A 22,827-nucleotide genomic window follows, 5' to 3' on the forward strand; every position below is an offset into this window, starting at 1 on the left:
ATACAAAGAAGGTTACATTTCTTGTGCACAGGTCCTGAGTGCTGTACTCTTACTGCACAGCCTCCTGTTCATTCTGACACTGGCCCTCGAGATCATTGGTCTAAAAGGGGTCAGCAAGTCACTGCTAGGTCCATGGGCCAAATCCCTGTGTTTGTCTGTGTGTTTTTAAATTGTTTCTGCCTATTTTTTGTCAGCTAAGTAAAGCCAAAGCCATGCCCCATTTTTTGCATGGCCGTGTTTGCAGAGTTGCATAATTGCAAAAGAGACCACTGTGGTGCAAAGCCTACAAAATTTACTACCTGTCCCTACAGAAAAAAAATGGCCACCCCCCGGAGTACACCATGGGCTCTGGCTGGCTCCACGTCATGTCCTTATTTGCACTCTGGTCCTTTGACTGACAACAGGGGGGCAAAGTCTCAAATCAAAATCAATGAAAAAGCTCTGCCTTCTTTCTCTGCTCTTAAAACTGTATCTATTTACAGATCCAACTTTTTCTTCCTGAATTCCCCCAAGCATTGGGCTCTTCTGACCACTTTTCAGTCCCTTTCCTTCTCTCTATGACCCTGAACTTCTCTTGTAGCCTCCCATTCCATTCCATTCCATTCCGTTCCGTTCCATTCCACTGCATTCCATTCCGTTCAGTTCTGTTCCATTCCATTCCATTCCATTCAATTTCATTCCATTCATTTCCTATTCTATCTATAGAAGGTAGATTTCTATTCTAAATCCTTTATGGGCATCTCCTCCCTCGCCTGCCTTTAGAGTCAGTGTTTCTTAGGTTTATCCTCAGCACACTGGTCTCACACTATTCACCCTGCCACACCCCTGAGTTCTCCTCAGGAGGACCAGGTTTCACTACAGCCCTCACCTGGAAAGAGGTGAGCCAACCCAGGTTACTGACAAAGAGACTTTCATCTTTGGCCTGGGTAATACCAATACCTTAACACCTAAGTGAGCTCTTGATTTTCTTCCTTTGGCCACTGAATTAGTCAATATTAGCCTTGAATAAATAGTGTAAAGAGTAGAATGATCACTTAGTGGGCAAGCCATAAAATGCACTATCACCCAGTGGTCACTCATAGAGGCTCTGGAATTAGAGCTATAAGCTGTAGATTTGAAGCTCCGCCCTGTATTAATTGAGAAGCCTTAAGTTGTGCCTCACTTTCTTCATTTATAAAATGGAGATAAGGTATTAGCACTTTTACTACTGAAGTACAGTAAATACATAACATAAGCTATTAGCACCAGCCTCTAAATCTCAATTTCTTTTTGAAACGATATGCTTATTTCTACTTTCCACAGTTGCAGTAAGAACCTGAGAAAGTGTCTATAGCACTGGCATGTCATTGGCACTAAAATCTGTCGGTTCAATTTATAATGGAATTTTTCTTTGGAGTCAGATTTTCAGAATGCATGTTCTCTTCTATTTTTTTCCAAGCAGAAACTACGACTTGGTTAGACTTTGTGTGTTTTCAGTTATCCGTTGAACTTTCCTTTGGATGCCTGGAGAGCAGCATCCCCACCTTTGAGAATTTCACAATGGCAATGCACAACCAAGCTGCTTGGCCAGATGAGTTAATTCGGGTGCCTTTTAGGTGTGATTTACGTCAGCAGTTCTCAAACTTTAGCAAGGAGGGCTTGCTAGTCACAGAATTCCCAGAAATTCTGAGTCAGTAGGTCTGGGGCAAGGTCCTCAGATTTGCATTTCCCACAACTTCCCAAGTGATACTGAACTGGTACTTCTGGACCAGGGACCACATTTTGAGTAGCTCTGGTTCGCACAGACAAGGTGGACAGGCTTTTGGAAATAAGTCAACTGGGCATCAACCTTTATCAAGATAAACAAAAATAGTCACACTGCCAGTATAATCAATGTTAATAGTGTCTAAGACCATAACAATAATAACAATAGGCATTTATTTGATTGGGGGCTATGTACCAGGCTTTTTTTTTTAAAGTCCTTTGCACATAATAAATTTATTTTATAGTTTTATTTTCTGAATGTCTTTAAAAATTAATAATAGCATTCTCTGGATCATCCCTATGATCATCTTATATTGCCATTCAAACTAAAAGCCCTCATTTTTGTTTGTGTCCATGATTTTATTAACAGCAAGAGGCATGGTTTATTTGTCAAAATCTTGGAGAAAGTGGAAATATGCATGGGATGTCCTCAGCTAAGGGGTAGCCAGATTGGGCCCTAGATGAACCACAATTTGGAAGAATCAGTCTTTTGAACAAAGACTTGCAGCAGGGAAGTGAAGCCTCACATGACCTGCGGCATAGGCATACCACACTCAAAGAACCTGTGCTTTATTTAAAAAATACATATATAATTATATATCTATATATCAATTATGTAGATATAGATATAGATATAGATATAGATATAGATATAGATATAATTGATAGAAAGGGAAAGGGAGAGAGGGATAGAAACATCAGTGATGAGAGAGAATCACTGATCAGTTGCTCCTACACATCCCACACTAGGGATCCAGCCCGCAACCCAGGCATATGCCCTGACTGGGAATAGAACCCGGGACCCCTGGTTCATAGGTCAATGCTCAACCACTGAGCCACACTGGCTAGGCAGAACTTTTGTTTTAGTAACATTTTGAACAACAAAACCACATAGTATAAACCATCTATTATTTTATAGTTTTGTTTGTATTTAATTTATTAACTTCTTTTTGTTCTTTTGTTGCATAAAATCTTTTTGTATTAAAAAAATGCATGAGAAATTTAATAAAAAGCAATTTGAATCAACATGAGAAACAGCTCACTTCAAGAATGCAGCTAGGTGGCTGGGTTTGGAGCACTGTCCTGTACACCAAAAAAGTTGGGAGTTCAATTCCCAGTCAGGGCACATACTTTGTTTATGGGTTTGATCCCCAGTCAGGGAGTGTACAGGAGGCAACCAATTAATGTTCCTCTCTAAATAAATAAATAAATAAATAAATAAATAAATAAATAAAAGCATATCCTTAAGTGAGGATATTTTTTAAAAGAATGTTTCTCTCCTTTATAAAAAAAGAAAAGTATTTCTTGAATTATGCCCAAATATGCCATCCTATATGCTTCATCCTTAGATCCTCATTTTCCCTCTATAGAAGCAGACCTAGCCACTTTTTTACTAGAGCTACTATAAAGCTCTTTTTCTTTTTTGTAGGTCAATTGATTTCTCAAACCAATGTGTACGCTTTTTAAAATTATTTTTAAATATATTTTTATTGATTTCGGAGAGAGGAAGGAAAAGGAAGCAAGAGAGAGAAACATCAATGATGAGAGAGAATCACTGATCAGCTGTCCACTGCAGGCACCCTATTGAGGATCAAGCCCACAACCTAGGCATGTGCCCTGACCAGGAATCAAACCGTGACCTCCTGGTTTATGGGTGGTCGCTAAACTACTGAGCTTTGCTGGCGGGGCTAGAATTTTTTTTTTTTTTAATCCAGCTTTCATGCTGGTCATTTTGAAACTATTTTATTTTTCCTAACCAAACTAGCTACTCCTTCCTACTTTACTCATAATCTCTTTCTTTATAATTTCAGTGTTTTTTGAGATATAATAAACATATAACATTATGAAGGTGTATGTTGTACATGTTGACTGATGCACTTACTTATTGCAGAATGATGCCCACCATAGCCTTAGCTAACACCTCCATCCAGGCACATCAATGCCATTTCTTTTCTGTGGTGAGAACATTTAAGATCTACTCTCTTAGCAATTTTCAACTCTCTTTTAACTCTCACAAAATCAGATTTCCATCTCCAAAACTCTGCCTACTCAAGAAAAAAATTGTCACCAGCCAGCACCGGTTTGGCTCAGTGGATAGAGCGTCGGCCTGCGGACTGAAAGGTCCCGGTTCGATTCCGGTCAAGGGCATGTACCTTGGTTGCGGGCACATCCCCAGTAGGGGATGTGCAAGAGGCAGCTGGTCGATGATTCTCTCTCATTGACATTTCTAACTCTCTATCCCTCTCTCTTCCTCTCTGTGAAAAATCAATAAAATATATATATATATTTTAAATTGTCACCAAATATGGGGGTTGAAGGGCAATATTTACTCTTATCATTTGGAGGTTTGAAAGAATTAAGTAGTATAAAAGAGCCTGAAAATATTTTTACAAAGTAGAGTTATATATGCTAAGTACCAATGGTGATCATGGATTTTCATGGGTCATTCAAATAATGTTCATTCCACACTTACTGTGTAGCAGGCTCTGTGTTGGGTGTTATGGGAAGTAATAGAGCTGAAGACATCATCTATGCCTTCAAAGGGTTTACAAGTTCTCTTTTCATCTGTACAAGCTTGACTCTCCACAAAAAGAATAAGGATATATTGAAGGCCATAAATGAGATGTTTTAAGTTTTCTGTCTAGATCTGTTTTAATTTTTAAATGTGGGGCATAAACACCACTTTATGTTTTAAAAACCTAATGACAGCAAAGTGCCTAATGTAGTTTTTTTTTACACAATCTGATCATGTGAACTTTCAAAGGTTTGAAACGTCCTTGAGCCACTTTTATGTGGCTGTTTGTTTTTATGGCAATCACTGGCATCTGACTTTGGCACACCATTCAATAGATTCTGCTCAAGGGCAGTTATTATCCAGCTTCCAATGTCGTGGAAGCTAGCAGAGTGCCTAACACATGGTAGGCATTCCATATTTGTTGAATGAAGAAATGCAAAGGTAAATGGGTTAACCTCTATCCTTTCTTCTGAAATTTTACAAACTTACTACCTGTGACCTTGTTGGGAGAGTAATCTCATAGGACGACACGTTGAATCATTTTTTATGTTTCATGTGTCATATTTTATTCATTGAAAATGGATTGCAATTTCATTGGTCCCACCTCTCACAGCATCTCACAGAAATTTCCTGCTAAAGGAAATATCAGTTGAAATAAGCTATTAGTACTTCCTTCATTCTTAATTCTTAAAGAGGTACGTACAAATTTATCTTTAAAAGAAAACAGCAAGCCGAAACCATTTTGGCTCAGTGGATAGAGCTTCGGCCTGTGAACTGAAGCGTCCCAGTCAAGGGCATGTACCTGGTTGTGGACACATCCCCAGTAGGAGGTGTGCAGGAGGCAGCTGGTCAACGTTCCTCTCTCATCGATGTTTCTAACTCTCTATCCCTCTCCCTTCCTTTCTGTAAAGAAATCAATAAAACATATTTTTAAAAAATAAATAAAAACAAACAAAATCCACAGTCATGCATTTCTTAACTATGTGTGAGGTTGTGAAGAGATAACAGGTGACACATCGAAGCTACATATTTTAACAGGCTTCTCCTAGAGGTATATGACATGACAACCCAGGTGAGGAGATAGGAAGAGGTAGGAGAAAATGGAAAGTTATCTGGTAAAAGGGAGCCATCCGGTTTGAGGGGATTATACAACCAATATATTTAGTAAAACCTTAACAAGGAGAATACGGCCAACCAAAAGATGCTTACCTTTGCACCCCTCACAGGTCAGCGCGTTATAATGGTATCCGGATGCTCTGTCTCCACAAACAACACAGAGCTCATCTCCTTTGATTCTCCCCGCGGACATGCCCATTCGAGCCTTCTTTGTCACAGGAATCTCAGCTACCTCAGTCTCTCCCTGGTAGAGGGTCTCGGTGGGCAGTGGCTTGAGTTCATATATCCCAGGAGAGTACCACTCTTCAGGCTGCTGGGGGTAGAAATTCAGGCTGGAATAATAGGATGATGAGGAAATCTGTGGTTGAACTTGAGGAAACTGGATGTTGTTGTATTGTGAGTATGGTTCCACTTCTAGATTCTGCCCCAGAGGACCTGTTGTTGGCTCTGTTAGTACGCCTGAGCAAAAGGGACAATAAAACTGGAATTAACATGATCACTCTATAAATCAAAGAGGCAGTTAAGCATACAGCATGTTTAGGAGTGTGGGCTCTAAAAAAAAACTGGAATATTTACATAAAAATGAACCTTTTTAACATAAAATAAAACCATAGAGAATTAAAGGACTAAATTACAAATTCAGCTCAGAAAAATGTGTACAGCATACAAATAATGTGTAAAGAGTGCATACAAACCAGTAATACTCAATGTGGCACAAAAAAAGATTTTTAAAAAAAGCATTCAACATGCAAAACATTTAACCTTCCATGGACAAATGATAGAAGACATAAATGGTTAGTTTTTAGAAATAAAAACACAAGTGTGTTATAAAGACATAAAAATGTGCTCCTCCTTGCCAAAAAAATTTTTAAATAGAAACTGCAATCAGTGTTCATCCTTAAATATTCAAGGATTTAAAAAGTTTGATAATACACACTCTTGAGAAAGCAAAATTCTTGGAGGACAATCTGTCCATATCTTTCAGCATCTAAAACTCAAATAATCTTTTAGCACAACAATCCACTGCTAGAAAATTCATCTCAAAGACAGGATTTAATCTGAATGATGAAATGTTTGTGTGAAGTGTTCATTTGCAGCAATGTTTGCAAGCATCATAAATTTAAAATGATTTAAATATCCATCAATAGGAGTCTGGTTAAACAAATTATATTATGTTCCTACACTGAAATACTTTGTAGATGTGAAACAATCATTTAGATCTGTATTGGGCAGATGTGGAAAAGTTTCTATAATATGGTGCTTCATGGAAAAAAATAAGCTATAGAATGCTGTGTATATTTATATGAGTGTTAAAAAACACTGTGTGTATGTAAGGCTATTTTTTGCAGAGTGCATAAGGAACTGATGATGGCGACTGTGGGAAGTGAGATGGTTGGGTTGTTTTCTGTGGTGGGAGATTGCACAATCTTTTTACTATTTGTAATTTTTCCATATATGTGTGTTGCTTTAATTATAAAACAAAGGAGAAGCTTAAAAAAGAGAATGCAGTACTTGAAATTAGTTTACCAGGGTTCAAATCCTAGCTTTGTTTTATTACTATCTGTGTATGCTGACAGTTTACTTACCATCTTTAAGTCTTGGTTTTGTCTTTATAAAACAGAGTAAAACACCTACCTCAATCGGTTGACATAAGGATTCAACAAGGTAATGCATGCAAAAGGCAAGCAGGTTGCAAATGTGTGCATACATAAAGCGCTAGATAAATTATAGCTGCCATCACAATAGTAATCGTAATTATTCCTCCTGCCCTTATGAAATGAGCCCCTTTCTATAAAACCTCTAGGAAACAGAAAGCTACCAGGCTGTGAAAATGCTTCTATTTTCTAGAAACATAAACTATGGCTCTTTAGAATATAGCAGTACTTAAATTATACAAAACCTTTTTTTAAATGTTATGGACATAAATAAGATAGGCGAGTATACAAGTAGGTCTGATTCTTCAAAGTAGTCAGGCAACCTTAGACCAAAATTCCTACTCCATCTCTGTGAACAATGAGACTCTGAGTAAATTAAACTATTGATAACCTCCATTTTTACAGCAGTAGGCTTTTGATGAAAATATCTATATCAAGCGTTGCTGAAGATTGAGATAATACAGATCCACAATTCCTCATCTGAAACCCTTGGAGTCACCTGTATCTTCAAATTCAGAGTTGTTTGAATCTTATAACACAATGCAGTGCTATTTCTCACAGAATGGTCTGGGGCAGAACCCAGAATCAAACAGCAATATTTCCCACAATGCAATGTATATATGCTCACACTAAGAGAATAAATAAAGGTCATAAATACTCTCAGTTCATTCAGGTCAGGTTTTGCCACAAAAGAAGTTTGTGCCACACTTGGGGGTCGGGGAGCGGAGGCTTATTTTTTAGAGTGTTTGGAATCTGGAATTATCAATTAGGGATTGTGGAACTCTGCATCTATGCATGAAGAATGCTCTTTATAGTGCTCAAAAGATGGTTGCTACTGTTGTGCTTATTACTATTGCTGTTAGAAAACTTTATCAGAGAGTTCTTCCTAGTGTCAGGCAACTTGTCTATCACTTCCTTCTCACAAAATCCTATGAGGAACGTAACATTATTACCCCACTTGCAAATCATTAGCCTGTGGTATAGGGAATTTAGGCAGCTTTACTCCTACCCACCTAAGTAGCTGAGCTTTGAACTTTGGGAGTCAGACCTCAACGCCCATATGCTGAACTATTCTCTCTAGGAAAATTTCAGATGGGTGATGCTTTAGAGAAGGGTGGGGTACGTTCGGCCTGCAAGCCAGATAAGGCCCACAAATCATTTAGTCTGGCCCTGCCAAGGCAAAAGGGGTGAGTTAATTAAATGTTCAACCAAATATAGCAGGCTAATTTTTATGTTGATAATTCGTTACAAATATTCAGAAATATTTATCAAACCTTGGTAGAAAAAGGTTCCTCATATCTAGATTTTATCCTCCAAACCATCTTACCCCTAATCAACTCTACATCCCCACCCACAAACCCCAGTTTCTTTCCACCTACATTTCCAGGAAGGTTAAGCAACTTGCTTGAGATCAAACAATCAATTAAGGTCAGAATCTGGATTCTGTAAAGTCCAAGGAAATATGCAAGTTTTTCTCCTCACATGACAATTCCAAATCTCTGAGCATTATTCCAGCAAAACAAATCTTTTAATAATCAAGAGACACAATGAAGTCCCAACACAAATCACATCAACATATCAATATCATATCAATCTCTGGAATCATCTCAATTAAAATGGAAAGCTTTCACAAAGACATCAATTCTATTACATGAAAACAACAGAACAGGCAAGAATATGAGGTCAGTGCACATTATTAATAAATAATACCTCTATTCCCAAAGCACACCTACGTCTAGTGTTTCACAGTGTCTCCACCAAATCTCTACAGAGTAGACAATAAATATAGAGAGAATTTACAGTTTAAAAAAAAAAACACCATAGCCAATTTATTTCAAAATGGGGCACTGAAACAACTTCTGAGAGACCTGGAGCTGCTGTGAGACCTTGAGGTATTGCCTAACATTTTTGTCTCAATTTCTTCTGTAAAATGGAGCTATTAATCCCCCAGCCTTGCAATCTCCTAAGGTAGTCTGAGTATAAAATCACAGTTAGCGGGAAAAGTTTTGACAAGATGAGTGCCATAAAAAGATATGTCTGTTTCCTAAGGAACCTAGCAAAATCCCAACTCTCATGATAGTTCATTAGTAATTGTTCATACTTATCAGTCTGTTTTGATTATATAAGTTATAGGATGCTTTTTCACTAATGTATATATCTTGAACACTTATTATTTGCTAAACACTCAGCTAGGCTCTGAGAATAATCAGTAAGACAGACAACAGAAAAGGCCACAGCCAATCGTGTGTGTGTGGTGTGTGTGGTGTGTGTGTGTGTGTGTGTGTGTGTGTGTGTGGTGTGTGTGTGTGTGTGTGTGTATGTGTGGTGTGTGTGTGTGTGTGTGTGTGTGTGTGTGTGTGTTGTGAAGGGAAGGTCAAAGACTGAGATAAAACCAAGTAAACAAACAACTGATAGAGCATAAGACATGAGGGGGCAGAGGCAGTAAGTCAAGTTTAGAGCGTGCTTCCTGAAAAGGAAATTTAATTTCTACATTAATATAATTTAAAGGGAAACACTTTAATTTAAAGGGATGTATATATAATTTAGAATTTGTGAGTATTTTCTTGGAGTCAGTTTACCAAGGAGTTTGAAATTGAATTCCTTATTACAAGAATTCTACGTGAATGAAAATATGAGAGTTGAGGGAACATGTGGATGGGTTCAGGGTTGTCTGAGACATCCTGCACAGGAAAGCAAAATTCTCCTGAGTAGAGAAACTCTAGCATTTAATAATTTTTTCTGGAGGAGCACCATCTAAGGGAACTTTAAGATGCTGAAAGTGTGCTATACCTATCAGCACATTAACTACGCACCATATGGAATACTGAGCATTTGAGACATGGCTAGTGATCATGAAGGAATGAATTTTTCTTTTAATTTTAAATAATTAAAATGTTAGTGAAATAGCTACATGGCTATTTAACGATATATAAATGCAGCTTCAAGGAATCTATGGCCACAGCACTGTGTGCCCACATGGGAGAATCAGGTCCTGTAATAACAATGGCACTTCCCGTGATCGCACAACTTCTGAGCCTCATAAAGATCCAGGTTTTATCTGGTTTTTCATTTCTGGCACAATGCCAACCATAATAAAAATATCATGAATGTTTATTAGAAAGTTTCATGAATGGGAAAGTTGCCTTTGCTCCCTCATTTATTTCCCAATTCATGGATACTTAATTGTATAGACCAGCTTCATTGGTAGAGTTGTTTGCTTTTCCTGATGTCAGGGCATGTGATGTTGGTGCCTCTCGTTGGCTGGTCAGCTAACACCTCCTTCTTGAGGTCTGCCTAGGCTCCCCTAGGTAGGGCTAACTTCTCCTACCCTCTATACACATTTCTACTACGGCAGCTTTCAATCATTTGTGTTCATTTACAGGCTTATGTTCCATGCTAAATTTGAGGTGGAATGACGTACTGGTGGCCAGGGTCCTACTTCATGCCCAACTCTCAATTCCACTCAATCACAATTTGCTACTTTTGACACAGCATTAACATTCAATGTGTTTTTGTTACTGTTGTGGTTACTCTGTGAACTCTTTGGAGAATATATTATATTATATTATATTATATTATATTATATTATATTAATTATATTATTTTATATTATATTAATTATATTATATTATTATATTTTCTCCCCCCCCCCTTTTTTATTTTTATCCCTGGCACCTTACATAAAGCCTGACACAGTACAAATGTTTAATCAATGTTAAATAGAAATAATAGAAAACTTTCATCCCCAGACTTTCAAGTAATTTCCATTTCTAAATACAGTATCAGTCACTTCTAACCATCGCATTGAAGCGAACTGGAATGCTGCCAAGTCTATGGGCACAATATGTTCACAACTTGTAACTGTGGTAAAAAAAAAAAAAAAAAAAAAAAAAAAAAAAAAAGATTAGAGTTTCTCTTTTAGCTGAAAATTTAAAAGGCAAGATGCTGCTTTGAGAAGAATATTTAAACAGGCAAAATATACTGTCTTCATTGTAATCTGTTTTAATTATGATCCATGTTTCACTTCAGATAAAACAAACAGCTTAGGCCTAAAGCTGAACTCTTTCCTCACCTGGCTGTCCATAGACTACAAAGAGGAATATGCTTTGGAAAATAAGTGCTTCTTGCCACAACACACAGTTTGAAATATATCGTATATCTTGACCCCTGTCCATACTAACACATCTATATCAGTAACTGAAACATTTCTATGAAGCAACACTTATCTTTACTTCTTGAGGTGCATGCTGACATTTCTATTCCATGCTACTCTGATTCTACTCTACTCCACCTTACTCCACTCCACTCCACTCTATTCTACTCCACTCCAGTCCACTCCACTCCACTCCATTCTACTCTAGTTTTTAATGCTGATCGAAAGCCACAAAATAGATTTCATGACCAGCTGCATTAAGTAATATACTTTACAGTGTTTATTTCAAGTGTCCACAGGCATCAATGTTAGAACTGACTACTGTTTCACTTATAACAATGGTGCTAATTTTCCACCATCCAATGAAGAATTTTAGGGAATACATATTTATATTTCCTCCCAAAGAAATACTCACCTATTTAGAATCCTATAAAAATCGCCCCACCTCCAACTTTTCACCTCAGACTTCTGGTTCTGACTGAGCCATCTTTGATAGACACCTGCTACTATCATCTCAAAGGTGCCCACACTTCCTCAGCCCAGTTCCTGAAGCTCCACCAAGAATACCTGTGAACAGTATCCTACCTTTTGCAGGCTTCAGGCTCATCATTTCCATGACAGATCCTGATGATGTGCAGCTCTGGCAAGGACTAATTTGAACCGGATTTTCTAACCCCTGAAACTGCATTACCATTCTTACTTTATTCCCAGCAACTGAAAATGAGACTAGGTAAGAAGTGACAGAGGCCAGAGGTTGGGTGGCTTACTGATTAACTTCATTACTGAGCAGAATATTTGTAAATGTTTATGAGAAAAGTCCTCGATGCCAGATTGCCTAGTAAGCTAGAAACCAGTCTCTTAGATAAACATTTTGGGGAGCACTTTCCACTTTAAGAGATTTTAGGAGGTAGATTTCTGTTCAGTTGCTGTAAAAGTGGATTCAGGAGGTCAAGTGTCACGCTCCAGGGCATCAAAGTTGTTCCTTTCAAAAGGCTACAGAATGATATGGCATAGTAGCTTAACACTGTGTAACCAGTTGATCTGGGTTTAGATCCACTGTTATGGTGAAGTTATGTCCCCCTTCCCCCCCCAAAAAAAATTGATATGTTGAAGTTCTAACTCCAGTATCCTAGCAGGTGGCATTATTTAGAGACAGGATCTTTATAGAAGATTAATCAACTATGAGGTCACTAGATTGGCTTTTAATCCCATGGGACCGGTGTCCTTAAACTAAATAGAAATTTGGACACAGAACAGACACACATTAAGAGAAGACACCATGAAGAGATATTGGAATAAACACAATCATATACAAGCCAATGCTCTCCAGGGCTTTCCAAGGTCAGGAACATATATTCTTTCATCACAGCCTTCAGAAGGAACCAATCCTGCCAACACCTTGATTTTAGATTTCTTGCCAATACGTTTCTGTTGTATTAGCCAACGAGTGTGTGGTACTTCATTGCGGCAGCTTTAACAAATACCTTCAGGTGTCCCTGGCATTCACTAGCTCTGTAGACCACAGACAAATTCCTGATTGTTTATTGTCTCAATTTCCTGAGAATCATACCTCATAGAAATATTATGAAAATTAAGTAAAATAATATCTATAAAATGCTCAGCACAATGGGTGTCTATTAATCATCACATTGATATCATGATTATTCAGCTTTGGACTCATGTTTTAGGGTGGCTTGCATTTTGAGTAGGAATAATTTCTGCAGCAGAACTGGTGGGTTTCAAGGTTGTGACTGAGTTTGTTTTGAAAGAGAGGGCTTTAGAATAGGACTCAGTAGGTCCAGGATGGAGCTCAGGCATAATGCAAGTAGATGCCCTACATAACCTTAGGCCAATCTCTCAGCTTCTGCAGGCCACATTTGCATACATAAACAGATGGTAAAACATAGATAATTCCTGCCCTACCTCCCTCATCGACCTGTTGTGAAGATAAAAGTGACATAATAAATACGAAAGCAGTTTTAAAAGGCAAACGTGATCTGTGTAAACCTAATAATCACTGCTAAGATGTCTCTGCAGCCTGGAGAAGCTTAGGGTGTTTCACAGGCATTACCTTATCTGGTCCTTACTTTGAGGAAGGTATTGTATGTATTACCTACTCTCTTCTACCCTATTTTACAGACTCAGAAAAGCAACTCAGTGAAGTTCAGTGGTCTGTCTACAGCCGCCCAGTTATTGAAGGATAAAACTAAAACATTCATCAAGGTCTTCTGACTCAAGACCCCATAGCTAAACAAGTAAAGCACGCTTGCCCTCACTGCAGAGAAAGAAGAAAGGTATGATGGTCCTGGGTGTGTTTCAGTTTGGACTGTGCAATCAAGGGTTACCATCTGCAAAACTGTGCTCCATCCTCGGTTTACTTCTGACCTCATTGTATCTTCACAACCCAAGAACTATCCTTGCCTTGAAGAGAGCAGGATAATTTAGCTGATAATTGCCTTGGAGAGAGCAGGATAATTTAGCTGATCTAGGAAGCCCTCGTTGCTGAATGAAATCCACACAAGATATTCTCATAAGAAGACTGATTGGATCTCTTTCCTTCTCTCAATGATAACCAACTGCTTCATGTTATTTTTATAAAAATACATTTTCCTCTGCAGTTCTATGCTCTCTGAAAGGGTACCTACTAGCCGTGTATGGCTACCTAAACTAATTTAAATTAAAGACATTAGAATCAATTCCTCAGTTATACTAGTCATATTTTTAGTGTCCAATAGCCACATGAAGATAGTGGCCACTGCATTGAAAAAAAGTGAATCTATTAATAGAACATTTTGATCATCACAGAAACTTCTATCAGACAGCGCTGCGGTAGATAGGACCTGGCAGCAATGTGAAGCTACATCAATCATGGCAAGTGAGGGCATCAGCAATCCTATATAACAAAAGGCTAATAGGCAATAGACCAAATGGTAGAACTAAACAATTGGTCGCTATGACATGCACTGACCACCAGGTGGCATGTGTGGCACACAGTGGGTGTTGGCCACGGCAGGATGGTGGAGCAGGTGTGTGTGAGGAAGGGGGGGGGGGGAGACACTCCAGACCAAGGCACTGGTCACTGTCATTGGGGTGTGCCTCTGATGGTTACTGAAAATTCTTTGCTCCTATGCACTGTGTTCCCTCCCAGTGTTCACACATGCTGCCAGTGCTGGAGCTGCCACTTGTACCCACTGCCAGCGCCAGCCCCACTCACAACCATAGCCAGTGCCTGAGCCTCTACTCGCACCTGCTGCTGGTGCCCAGTGCCAGTCCAGATCACTCAGCGTCATCAGCAGATGTGAGCAGCAGCTGCCAGCCCTGATCGCCCTGAGGGCTTCTTCACCTCCCCCTGCTCCTGTGGGTCAATCAGGGCAGCAACTGCCACTCACACCCCACTGCTGGCACCAGCCCCAATGGCTCCACACTGTCAGCACACGTGAGTGGCAGCAGTGGGAGCGCAGACAGAGGATCGGGGGCCGAGGCAGGAGGGGCTGAGCAGGGTCATAGAGGATGAGCCAAGACCCACCCCTGTGCCTACTACAGCCTTGCAGCCCACAGTTACTTTCAAGGTGTATTGGGCCCCTAGCGAAGCTATAAAAAAAGGGTGGGGACTCCCCGAATAAATGCCAGCAATGCTTTTCTAAGAACTATCCTTAAAATAAACTTGTCCAACAGGCTTAGAGTGATACAATCATACTGGAAGGACTTTCTCCACTGACGTGATCAGGAGTATTCTCTGAGCCTGGATCCTTAATCACTCAATTCTGATTTCTCGTCCTGATTATATTTTGGTTGTCCACTTACTATCTATGGAACCTTAAACAGATTGTGTAGCACCTTTAAATCTCCATTTTCTCACTAGTAAAGGGAATAGTAATGGTATCCACTCTACATGAGTGTTGTGAGAATTAATATTAATGGCAAATAGTTCTATAGAGTACTTAAGATGGGCCAGGCATTCTTTTGAGAAATTTAATAAAGTAGGTAAATATCTTGCACATAGTTAAGGAATTTGCCTAAAACCACATACTAGTAAGCAGCAGAGATGTGATTGACTGTTGGAGGTCTGCTAAGAAATCTAAAATCATTATCACTATCACAATTCTTTTTGTCATTGTAGAATGTATACATTTTCTATCTGATTTTATAGTCAACCTTTCTCAGCTTGCTTATTCTGAGTGCCCCTGAGATACATTTCTTAGTCTGCAAGGTTGAGAGTCAGGCCCTGGACAACAATGGATTCACCGACCAGCTGGCCAACTATCTATCATTCTTTGTCTCATTGCATGCCTTTTACAAGCTATGCCTGCCCTATCTAAAAAAGACAGTAATATATTTTATAATGAGGAAAGGCTCTTTAGATACTTCTTTTCTTTCACCCACTTCTTAACCTCCCTAACAAAGAATACCAGAACTGAGATTCCTGGGAGAACAAAAATCAAAGCCGTGGTGAATTAGTAAAAATCGTAGAGACTGCTTAAATCTGTGGAAGAGATGTGGATAAGAAATATTTATTTTTATTGATTTTTACAGAGAGGAAGGGAGAGAGATAGAGAGCTAGAAACGTCGATGAGAGAGAAACATCGACCAGCTGCCTCTTGCACACCCCCTACCGGGGATGTGCCCGCAACCCAACGATGTGCCCTGACCGGAATCGAACCTGGGACCCCTCAGTCCACAAACCGATGCTCTATCCACTGAGCCAAACCGATTTCGGCAGATGTGGATAAAAAATATTTAAATGATGCTCAAACAAAACTTCATTTTGCAAGGTATCTTTCCATCTTCTGAACACTATCAACTTTGATTCACTCATCAGCTCAGAACTGCAATCATTTGAGTTAAATTGAGATGAAAGGAAAAAAAAAAAAAGCCTGAGCTCAAATGTCAGAAACATTCCACAAAACTGTATCTCAAGATCTTTAATTGTATTTTAAAACATCTGGCTGCTTCTGTAACACCGGAAAGATGCTTTTTAATTTAAGCAAAAGGGAGATAAACACCATATTCCAATAACCATAAAGCTACCCAGAGAAAACAGGCATATAGAGCTGACAGAAACATAACGTGATGAAAAATAGCTAAGGGAAATGGATTCTAAGTGAACAGGGTTATGCGCAGTACGCATCCTGCCACTTGCTAGGTCTCATTAGCCTCATAGAATGGGGCTTTACGAAGACTGTTAGATACAATAATCTATAATAATAAAAGCATAATATTCTAATTAGACCAAGAACCTTCCAGTGGGGGCTCGAAGCAGAGGCAGAGGCAGTCCCTACAGCTCCGGGGGCTGGGCCCTTTTTTTTTTTTTTTTTTCTGTTTACATCTTTATTTTTTATTTTTATTTTTTTCAAGAAAGCCAGACATTAGTTTTAATAAATTCACATGCTTATTTTCTTTTAAAATTAAAATTTGAGGGGGAAAAAGAATCAAATACAAAATACATGGGTTTTTCATTCTTACACTTGTCCATCTACCCCACCATAGTATGTCAACTGTCAGCTTTTTATGAGCAGGTGATATCAAGACATAGTGGTCTCACTTTCTCTAAGTTAAAGGATGCTAATTTCATTAATGTTGGCTGGGCCCTTTAAATAAATTTCATGCATCGGGCCTCTAGTAAGGTAATATAAAAGCATGCATTTCATAGCTGTTCTATAATAGCAACGCTGTAACGCCAGAATGAGGACACGTGTTTCCCTCCTTAGGGCACCCAGAAATTTATTTCCATACTGCTGGTTTCTGTTGGCTCTTTGGAAACTCTATGCACTCCACAATGTTCAGATAAAGAGAACTTCCTCCCTTTAATGAGTAGAGTGGTGTTTATCATTTCAACAATTTAAATAATAACAACTACATATCAAGCCCTGGACTAATTATACTCTTTTATGATGCCCTGAAGTTTACAGAACACTTTCCCACACAGCCATTCAGTTCTCCCCAAAAGCTATGGAGTGAATGTCATTAACTATCCTCATTTTATAGGGGAGAACACTGAATTTCAGAAAGCCTCAGTTGCCTCGGAGATTTTATTCCTTTCCATTTCTTTGCTTATTTCTACCCACCTTCTGTGAACGTCTCCCAGTTTCACTGAGCTAAGCGAACCGCACTCTTTGCACTGGGAGCACTGAGGGAGACACTGCCCCTTGTCTTGCTTATTCCTTGCTATTATTAGAATGCTTTTCTCCTTGGTCTGAAGGTCTGTGCTTTTTAAGTTCTTAAACCACAATTTTCTAAAAGAATACATAGATTTTAATTAACATGCTACCTCTTGCCCTACTTACTATGTTAAACCGTAGGAAGCCACGGACTTTGTCATTATTATCTTTTATTATGCACTAATTACATAAAGACCCTGCCTTCTTCATTCAGCGGAGAAGTCTTTCTTAATCCACTGAATTAACCTTTGACCAAACTTCCTGGTTTGCAACTGCTCCCGAAGGAAAGGAGACATAGCTCTCTTAGGTCCTCACGTCCTTCCATTCTGAGGCTCCCGTGGACCGAGTTACCGATGAGCTAGGTTTGTCAGGGATGTGTGGCAGAAGAATAAGTTCAAGGACCTCACGAGGTGATTCCAGCCTGTTTCATAATCCCACTCTATCCAAGAGTATTTCCTTCTTTTCCATAAGAACCAGCCTAAGGAAGCAGAACTGCAGAGCAAATCTGTACCCCACCCCCAATCTTAGCCTTCCTTTGAATGTTCCAATGGACTGGGGGCTGAGGGGTGGAATCCCCTTATACTATGTGACAGACACACCTGGTGTCACATGCTTTGGCTTACCTCGCATTTCACCCGGAGCTGCCGCAGATGATCATGTTGATAGATTCACCTGCTTTTGACAGCCTGGCATCTCAAGAACATGCCACACATCCTGTTGCATTCTATCCCAAACGTATTTACTACCTCCAGAGACTACCTGGCCTTGTTCCCATGGCAAAAGCATAGCCCAGACACACTGGCAAGTTAATGCCTCCAGGGGTCACCCTCAACCAACTGGAGCCAGGGGTCAGTGAATAAGTGCCCCAGGCCCCAGTCCCCAGTCCCTCAGTGGACAATTCTCTATGCTACTCCATGGAATCAAGCTCCCCTTACCCACAGCAGTGATCTTCATAACTCACCTCATGGTGGTTTCCCCTCCTTCCGTGTCTTACAACCCCAGTCTTTTGCTTCTGCTCCCTGGAAACACTTCTCACATCAACTGCCTGCGCATGAATCCTAGCTTTTGGTTGTGCTTCTCAAGGTTAACGATTTATAGACAAGGGTCTTAGAATTCCAAGTCTAATCATTTCCTCTTACAAGTGCTGGTTAATGGAAATGCAGGGTCTAGAGTCAGTTCTCTAAAACTCTTTCGACTGTCCTAAATGAAAATGATAAGACATCGCCAGCCAAAATCGATTTGGCTCAGTGGATAGAGCGTCGGTCTGCAGACTGAAGGGTCCCAGGTTCGATTCTGGTCAAGGGCATGTACATTGGTTGTGGGCACATCCCTGGTGTGTGGTGTGCAGGAGGCAGCTGGTCAATGTCTCTCTCTCATTGATATCTCTCTCTCGCCCTCTCTCTCTCTTCTTCCTCCTCCTCCTCCTCCTCTTCCTTCCTCTCTGTAAAAATCAATAAAATATAATAATTTTAAATAAAAGAAAACAGCACCCTTCCAAGTCCATTCTAGACGTTGGGCCATTGTGTCTCCTGTTTTCTCCACCTAGAATGTCCTCTTTGGTTTGTCTTTTGGTCTCAGCTTGTTAACTCCCAGAACCCTTCTCTGTCCACACCATTGAGAGCAGCCCCATTATTCAAGTTACTATGACATCACCCTGGTTTGTTATTTTCATAGCTCTTACCATTACCTAATATAATCTTGTTTGTTTATTTGCATGTTTCCCGTGAATCTTCTCTCCACTAGGAGCTTGCCTGTCTTGTTTCCTGCTTTATTACAATGCCCAGTATATAGTCAGTGCTCAACATTCAGATGAAAGAAATCCATGTGTTGTACCACTTGCCCGATTATAACAACATGACTGATGTTTTTGAGTACACAGTCCATTGGAAAAGAGTTTAGCTCTGGCTAGTTGAGCCCATGAAGTTAATACTTCTGAATCACTGGTCTATCTCAAGATCCAAGAATGGCAACTGAGGCACTGTGGATTACTCATCCAGGGGCCACGATCTGCCCTGCTCTGTATCCTAAACTCATGGTGGGAACATAGAATGCGTCAGTGCCATCAGGACACAAAAGTAAGCAGGAGGAAAAGAAGAATCAAAATGCAAATCTTCACCCCTTACTCTGGCATACCTTAGCTCAGATATATAGATGGAGTGAGACTGAGGCCCTGTGGGAAAGAGATGTGGTTAAAAAAAAAAAATGCTTAGACCTGGCTCAAGATCTTAATAAGGAAAAGGAGTCCCATTGGTCACACATGGTTCAGATTAGTTTACCTCGGGAAGGGATGAGATGAAGATTTGAAGAAGCTGCTCTATCTAGCCTGGAATAACAGCTCTGCATTGCAGCTTATGCATCTTGTGTTATTTAGTCTCAGGAACCTTGAGTGAAGTGTTAGGAAAGTGGATGGGAATGTGGTCCAGCAAAGGTGAAAGAACAGCCCTGACAGCAAGAGTCTCAGTGCTTCCTCTGCAAGCACTTCCAGATGCTTCTTACTTGACCGCTCCTTCACCTCTGTTTTTCTGTCTCCTCACATCTTTCCACCTCATGGCTGCTGAGGTCAACCTTCAACCTGATGTGCTTACTTGTAATTCAGAGCAAATTATAATTACTTATAATTCAGAGCAAAAAGCGGAATTTTTATGTGGGGAAAAAAAACACCTTAAGTGGACTTTTCCTTTGTCTATGACATGTAGCTATAGTCTTAAGTATTCTGTGCATTCTGACTGGAAGAGCAAAAATTATAAAGATGTCTATACACTGATTATTTTACAGATTTTTAGGATAGGCCAGAAGCAAATGGTCAAGTAGCTGGACATGGAGGTAGTGCCTGTTTGCCTTGAATGCATCCACAGGATGAAGAAAAGACAAATAGCCGAAACCAGTTTGTGGTAGAGCGTCGGTCTGCACACTGAAAGGTCCCAGGTTCGATTCCGGCCAGGGGCATGTACGTTGGTTGTGGGCACATCCCCAGTAGGGGGTGTGCAAGAGGCAGCTGGTCGATGTTTCTCTCTAATCGATGTTTCTAGCTCTCTATCTCTCTCCCTTCCTCTCTGTAAAAAAATCAATAAAATATATTTTTTTAAAAAGACAAATAAAAGAAATAAGATGCAGCAAGTATGTCCAAGAACTGGTATTTCATAAATAATTACTGGTCTCTCTGGGTTGCCGATAAACATCTCTTATTTTCCTTAACCTCGTTTCTCCTTTTATTTATGACTTAATTCTTATTTATCAAATGCATACTAAGATTAATAAGACATTGTCACTGCTCTTAAATATTCTTATACTGTATGGGGGCAGGTAAGCATGTAAATAAGTAAGACAGATAATGACCTCTTCATGGAAAGGACCTGAGAAGCTATATACAAGAAGCTGGTAATGACTGGTATGTAATAGCATAAGCTATTAACATCTCCCAGGGATGTCTGCAAATAGGGGATCATGCCTTCAAACACTGACTTTCATGGAATTTCAAGCATTTGCATTTTCACTACCATCTGCCATGGTCCATTTATTAATATAGGGTGAATAAATGGGAACATCCAAGCTCTCTTAGCAGGTCTTCTATACAAAAAGGAATTATTTTAAGACTGGCACAAAGCTTCCCTGCCCCACCCCAAATTTACCCCTGCTGACTCTGCTGATAGTCCCAATTAAAATTCTTTATAATGAGACTTTTTTCTTAAATGCATAAACTAAAGCAATATATCATTTTATGGTACCATCTAGTTACAGATCTACTGGAAACAACTTAGTACAATTTGTTCTTAAGCCAGTTTAAATGACTAATCCTGGCACTATGCCATATATCCCCCAACGCCGGAAGGATGGTGGGTAGCAAGCCTATCACAGAACTATAACCTAAGTAAGCTCAGCCTTTAATAGGTATAATATTAAACCACAACAATCATGACTTCATACTTTAGTACATGCTGCAATAAGATCAGACTCAGCCCTAGTGCTGGAATTGGTTTCTACTCCCAGCTCTGTTAATCATCTAGCCTCATGGCCTTGGACAAGTCACAAAGCTCTCTGGGCCTTGCTGTCCTCATCTAGAAAAGAGAAGACCACTTGTTTCAATGAATCCAAGGTTCTATCTACCTCTAACCTTGATTTGTAGCTAACGTTGACTGAGTACTCAGAAGGAACAAAAATACTTTTCTAGACTCTCTCTGGCACTCAGCATCGAAGCTTTGTTCTCATGCACTTCCAAATTGTAGCTTGTTCTATATAGATTTCAATGAACTTGACAACTTACCAAATAAATTGTCAGAAAGAGAAAATTCATCCGCAGCAGGTAAGTGTGAGTGTTGGATGAGATTCATTTTTTATCTAATCCAAACTTTTCTACTTGAGAATGCACCTTTGTTATTGTGGTCTTCAAAAAATCACCCTGAAATGCAAATAAATAGAGAGTTTGAGGAAGAGGGAAGAAGATGGTTAAGAGAGAGAGAGGGAGAGTTCATGCCAATATACAAAACAGTAATTGGCTTCCTTTTGACATTTTGTCAAGGCCTTTCTGAATCTATTTGTTCTCAATATTTATCATTTTCACACCTAATTTGGACTTATAAGTGTAGATATACTCTTCAATTTATCTGGGAAAATAACATATATTTTTATTTAAATTTCAACACTTGGGAGATTTGGGAAAAAGATGATGACATTTTGGTTGTGTGTTTTTTTTCTTTTACACACACACACACACACACACACACACACTCAAATATAAAAGCCTTGATTTAAAATGGGATGTATCTATGATTTATTATATTAAATTTTACTCTAAAGTTGAACAGGTCTTTTGCACAAACACAAAAGTACTTTAAGACCCCTTTCTACTGGAATTTTCTTAGGTTGAGTAGGCACTATGTCAGCAAATCAAAAATTTAGAAATGCCCCCCCCCCAAGATCTTTATCTTTGCCTTTTAGATAAATTTAAGGAATTTGCATTTTCACTCTCATGATCTACCTTGGCCATAGATCTACCTTGGCCATAAAAAGAAAGAAAGAAAGAAAGAAAGAAAGAAAGAAAGAAAGAAAGAAAGAAAGAAAGAAAGAAAGAAAGAAAGAAGAAAGAAAGAAAGAAAGAAAGAAAGGAAGGAAGGAAGGAAGGAAGGAAGGAAGGAAGGAAGGAAGGAAGGAAGGAAGGAAGGAGAGGAGAGGAGAGGAGAGGAGAGGAGAGAGAGGAGAGGAGAGGAGAGGAGATCGAGTCTCCTTCGATCGGTCGCGTCCAGTCACGTCCCATCCAGTACTGCGCTTCCCTTCCCTGCCATTCCCTTCACCTTCCCGTACATGCCCTTGCCTTAACAGTACCCTTCCCTTCCCTTCTCTCACCCTTCACTTCTTGCTCCACTTCCCCTTCGCATCATCCAGTCTCTCCAACCTCCTTAACTTCGCTCCCCTTCCCTGCATTTGCTCCCCATCCCGTTCCCTCTCTCCCCTTCCCTTCCCGTCTCTCCAACCTTCCCGTCCCCCTCTCTC

At 39.6% G+C, this 22,827-nt stretch overlaps 1 protein-coding gene across 5 annotated transcripts in view; it reads right to left on the bottom strand.

The window, feature by feature from the left end:
• Window positions 1–22,827, bottom strand: part of NR1H4 (nuclear receptor subfamily 1 group H member 4) — a 67,411-nt gene that overhangs the window by 31,916 nt on the left and 12,668 nt on the right. For 3 of the 5 annotated variants that reach the window (XM_045587616.1, XM_036457795.2, XM_045587615.1), the window contains 2 exons: window positions 21,602–21,736; window positions 5,468–5,833 (listed from right to left, as the gene is read on the bottom strand). In XM_045587616.1, coding sequence (XP_045443572.1) covers window positions 5,468–5,833; window positions 21,602–21,668 — 433 coding nt within the window. In that variant the 5' untranslated portion in view covers window positions 21,669–21,736. Of the gene's footprint in view, window positions 1–5,467; window positions 5,834–11,767; window positions 11,923–21,601; window positions 21,737–22,827 lie in introns of those variants that run through there. The other 2 variants (XM_036457794.2, XM_036457793.2) reach the window with 1 other exon arrangement.

This window comes from Pipistrellus kuhlii, unplaced genomic scaffold (genome assembly GCF_014108245.1).
Source record: "Pipistrellus kuhlii isolate mPipKuh1 unplaced genomic scaffold, mPipKuh1.p scaffold_m20_p_3, whole genome shotgun sequence".
In the NCBI taxonomy this organism is placed as follows: domain Eukaryota; kingdom Metazoa; phylum Chordata; class Mammalia; order Chiroptera; family Vespertilionidae; genus Pipistrellus; species Pipistrellus kuhlii.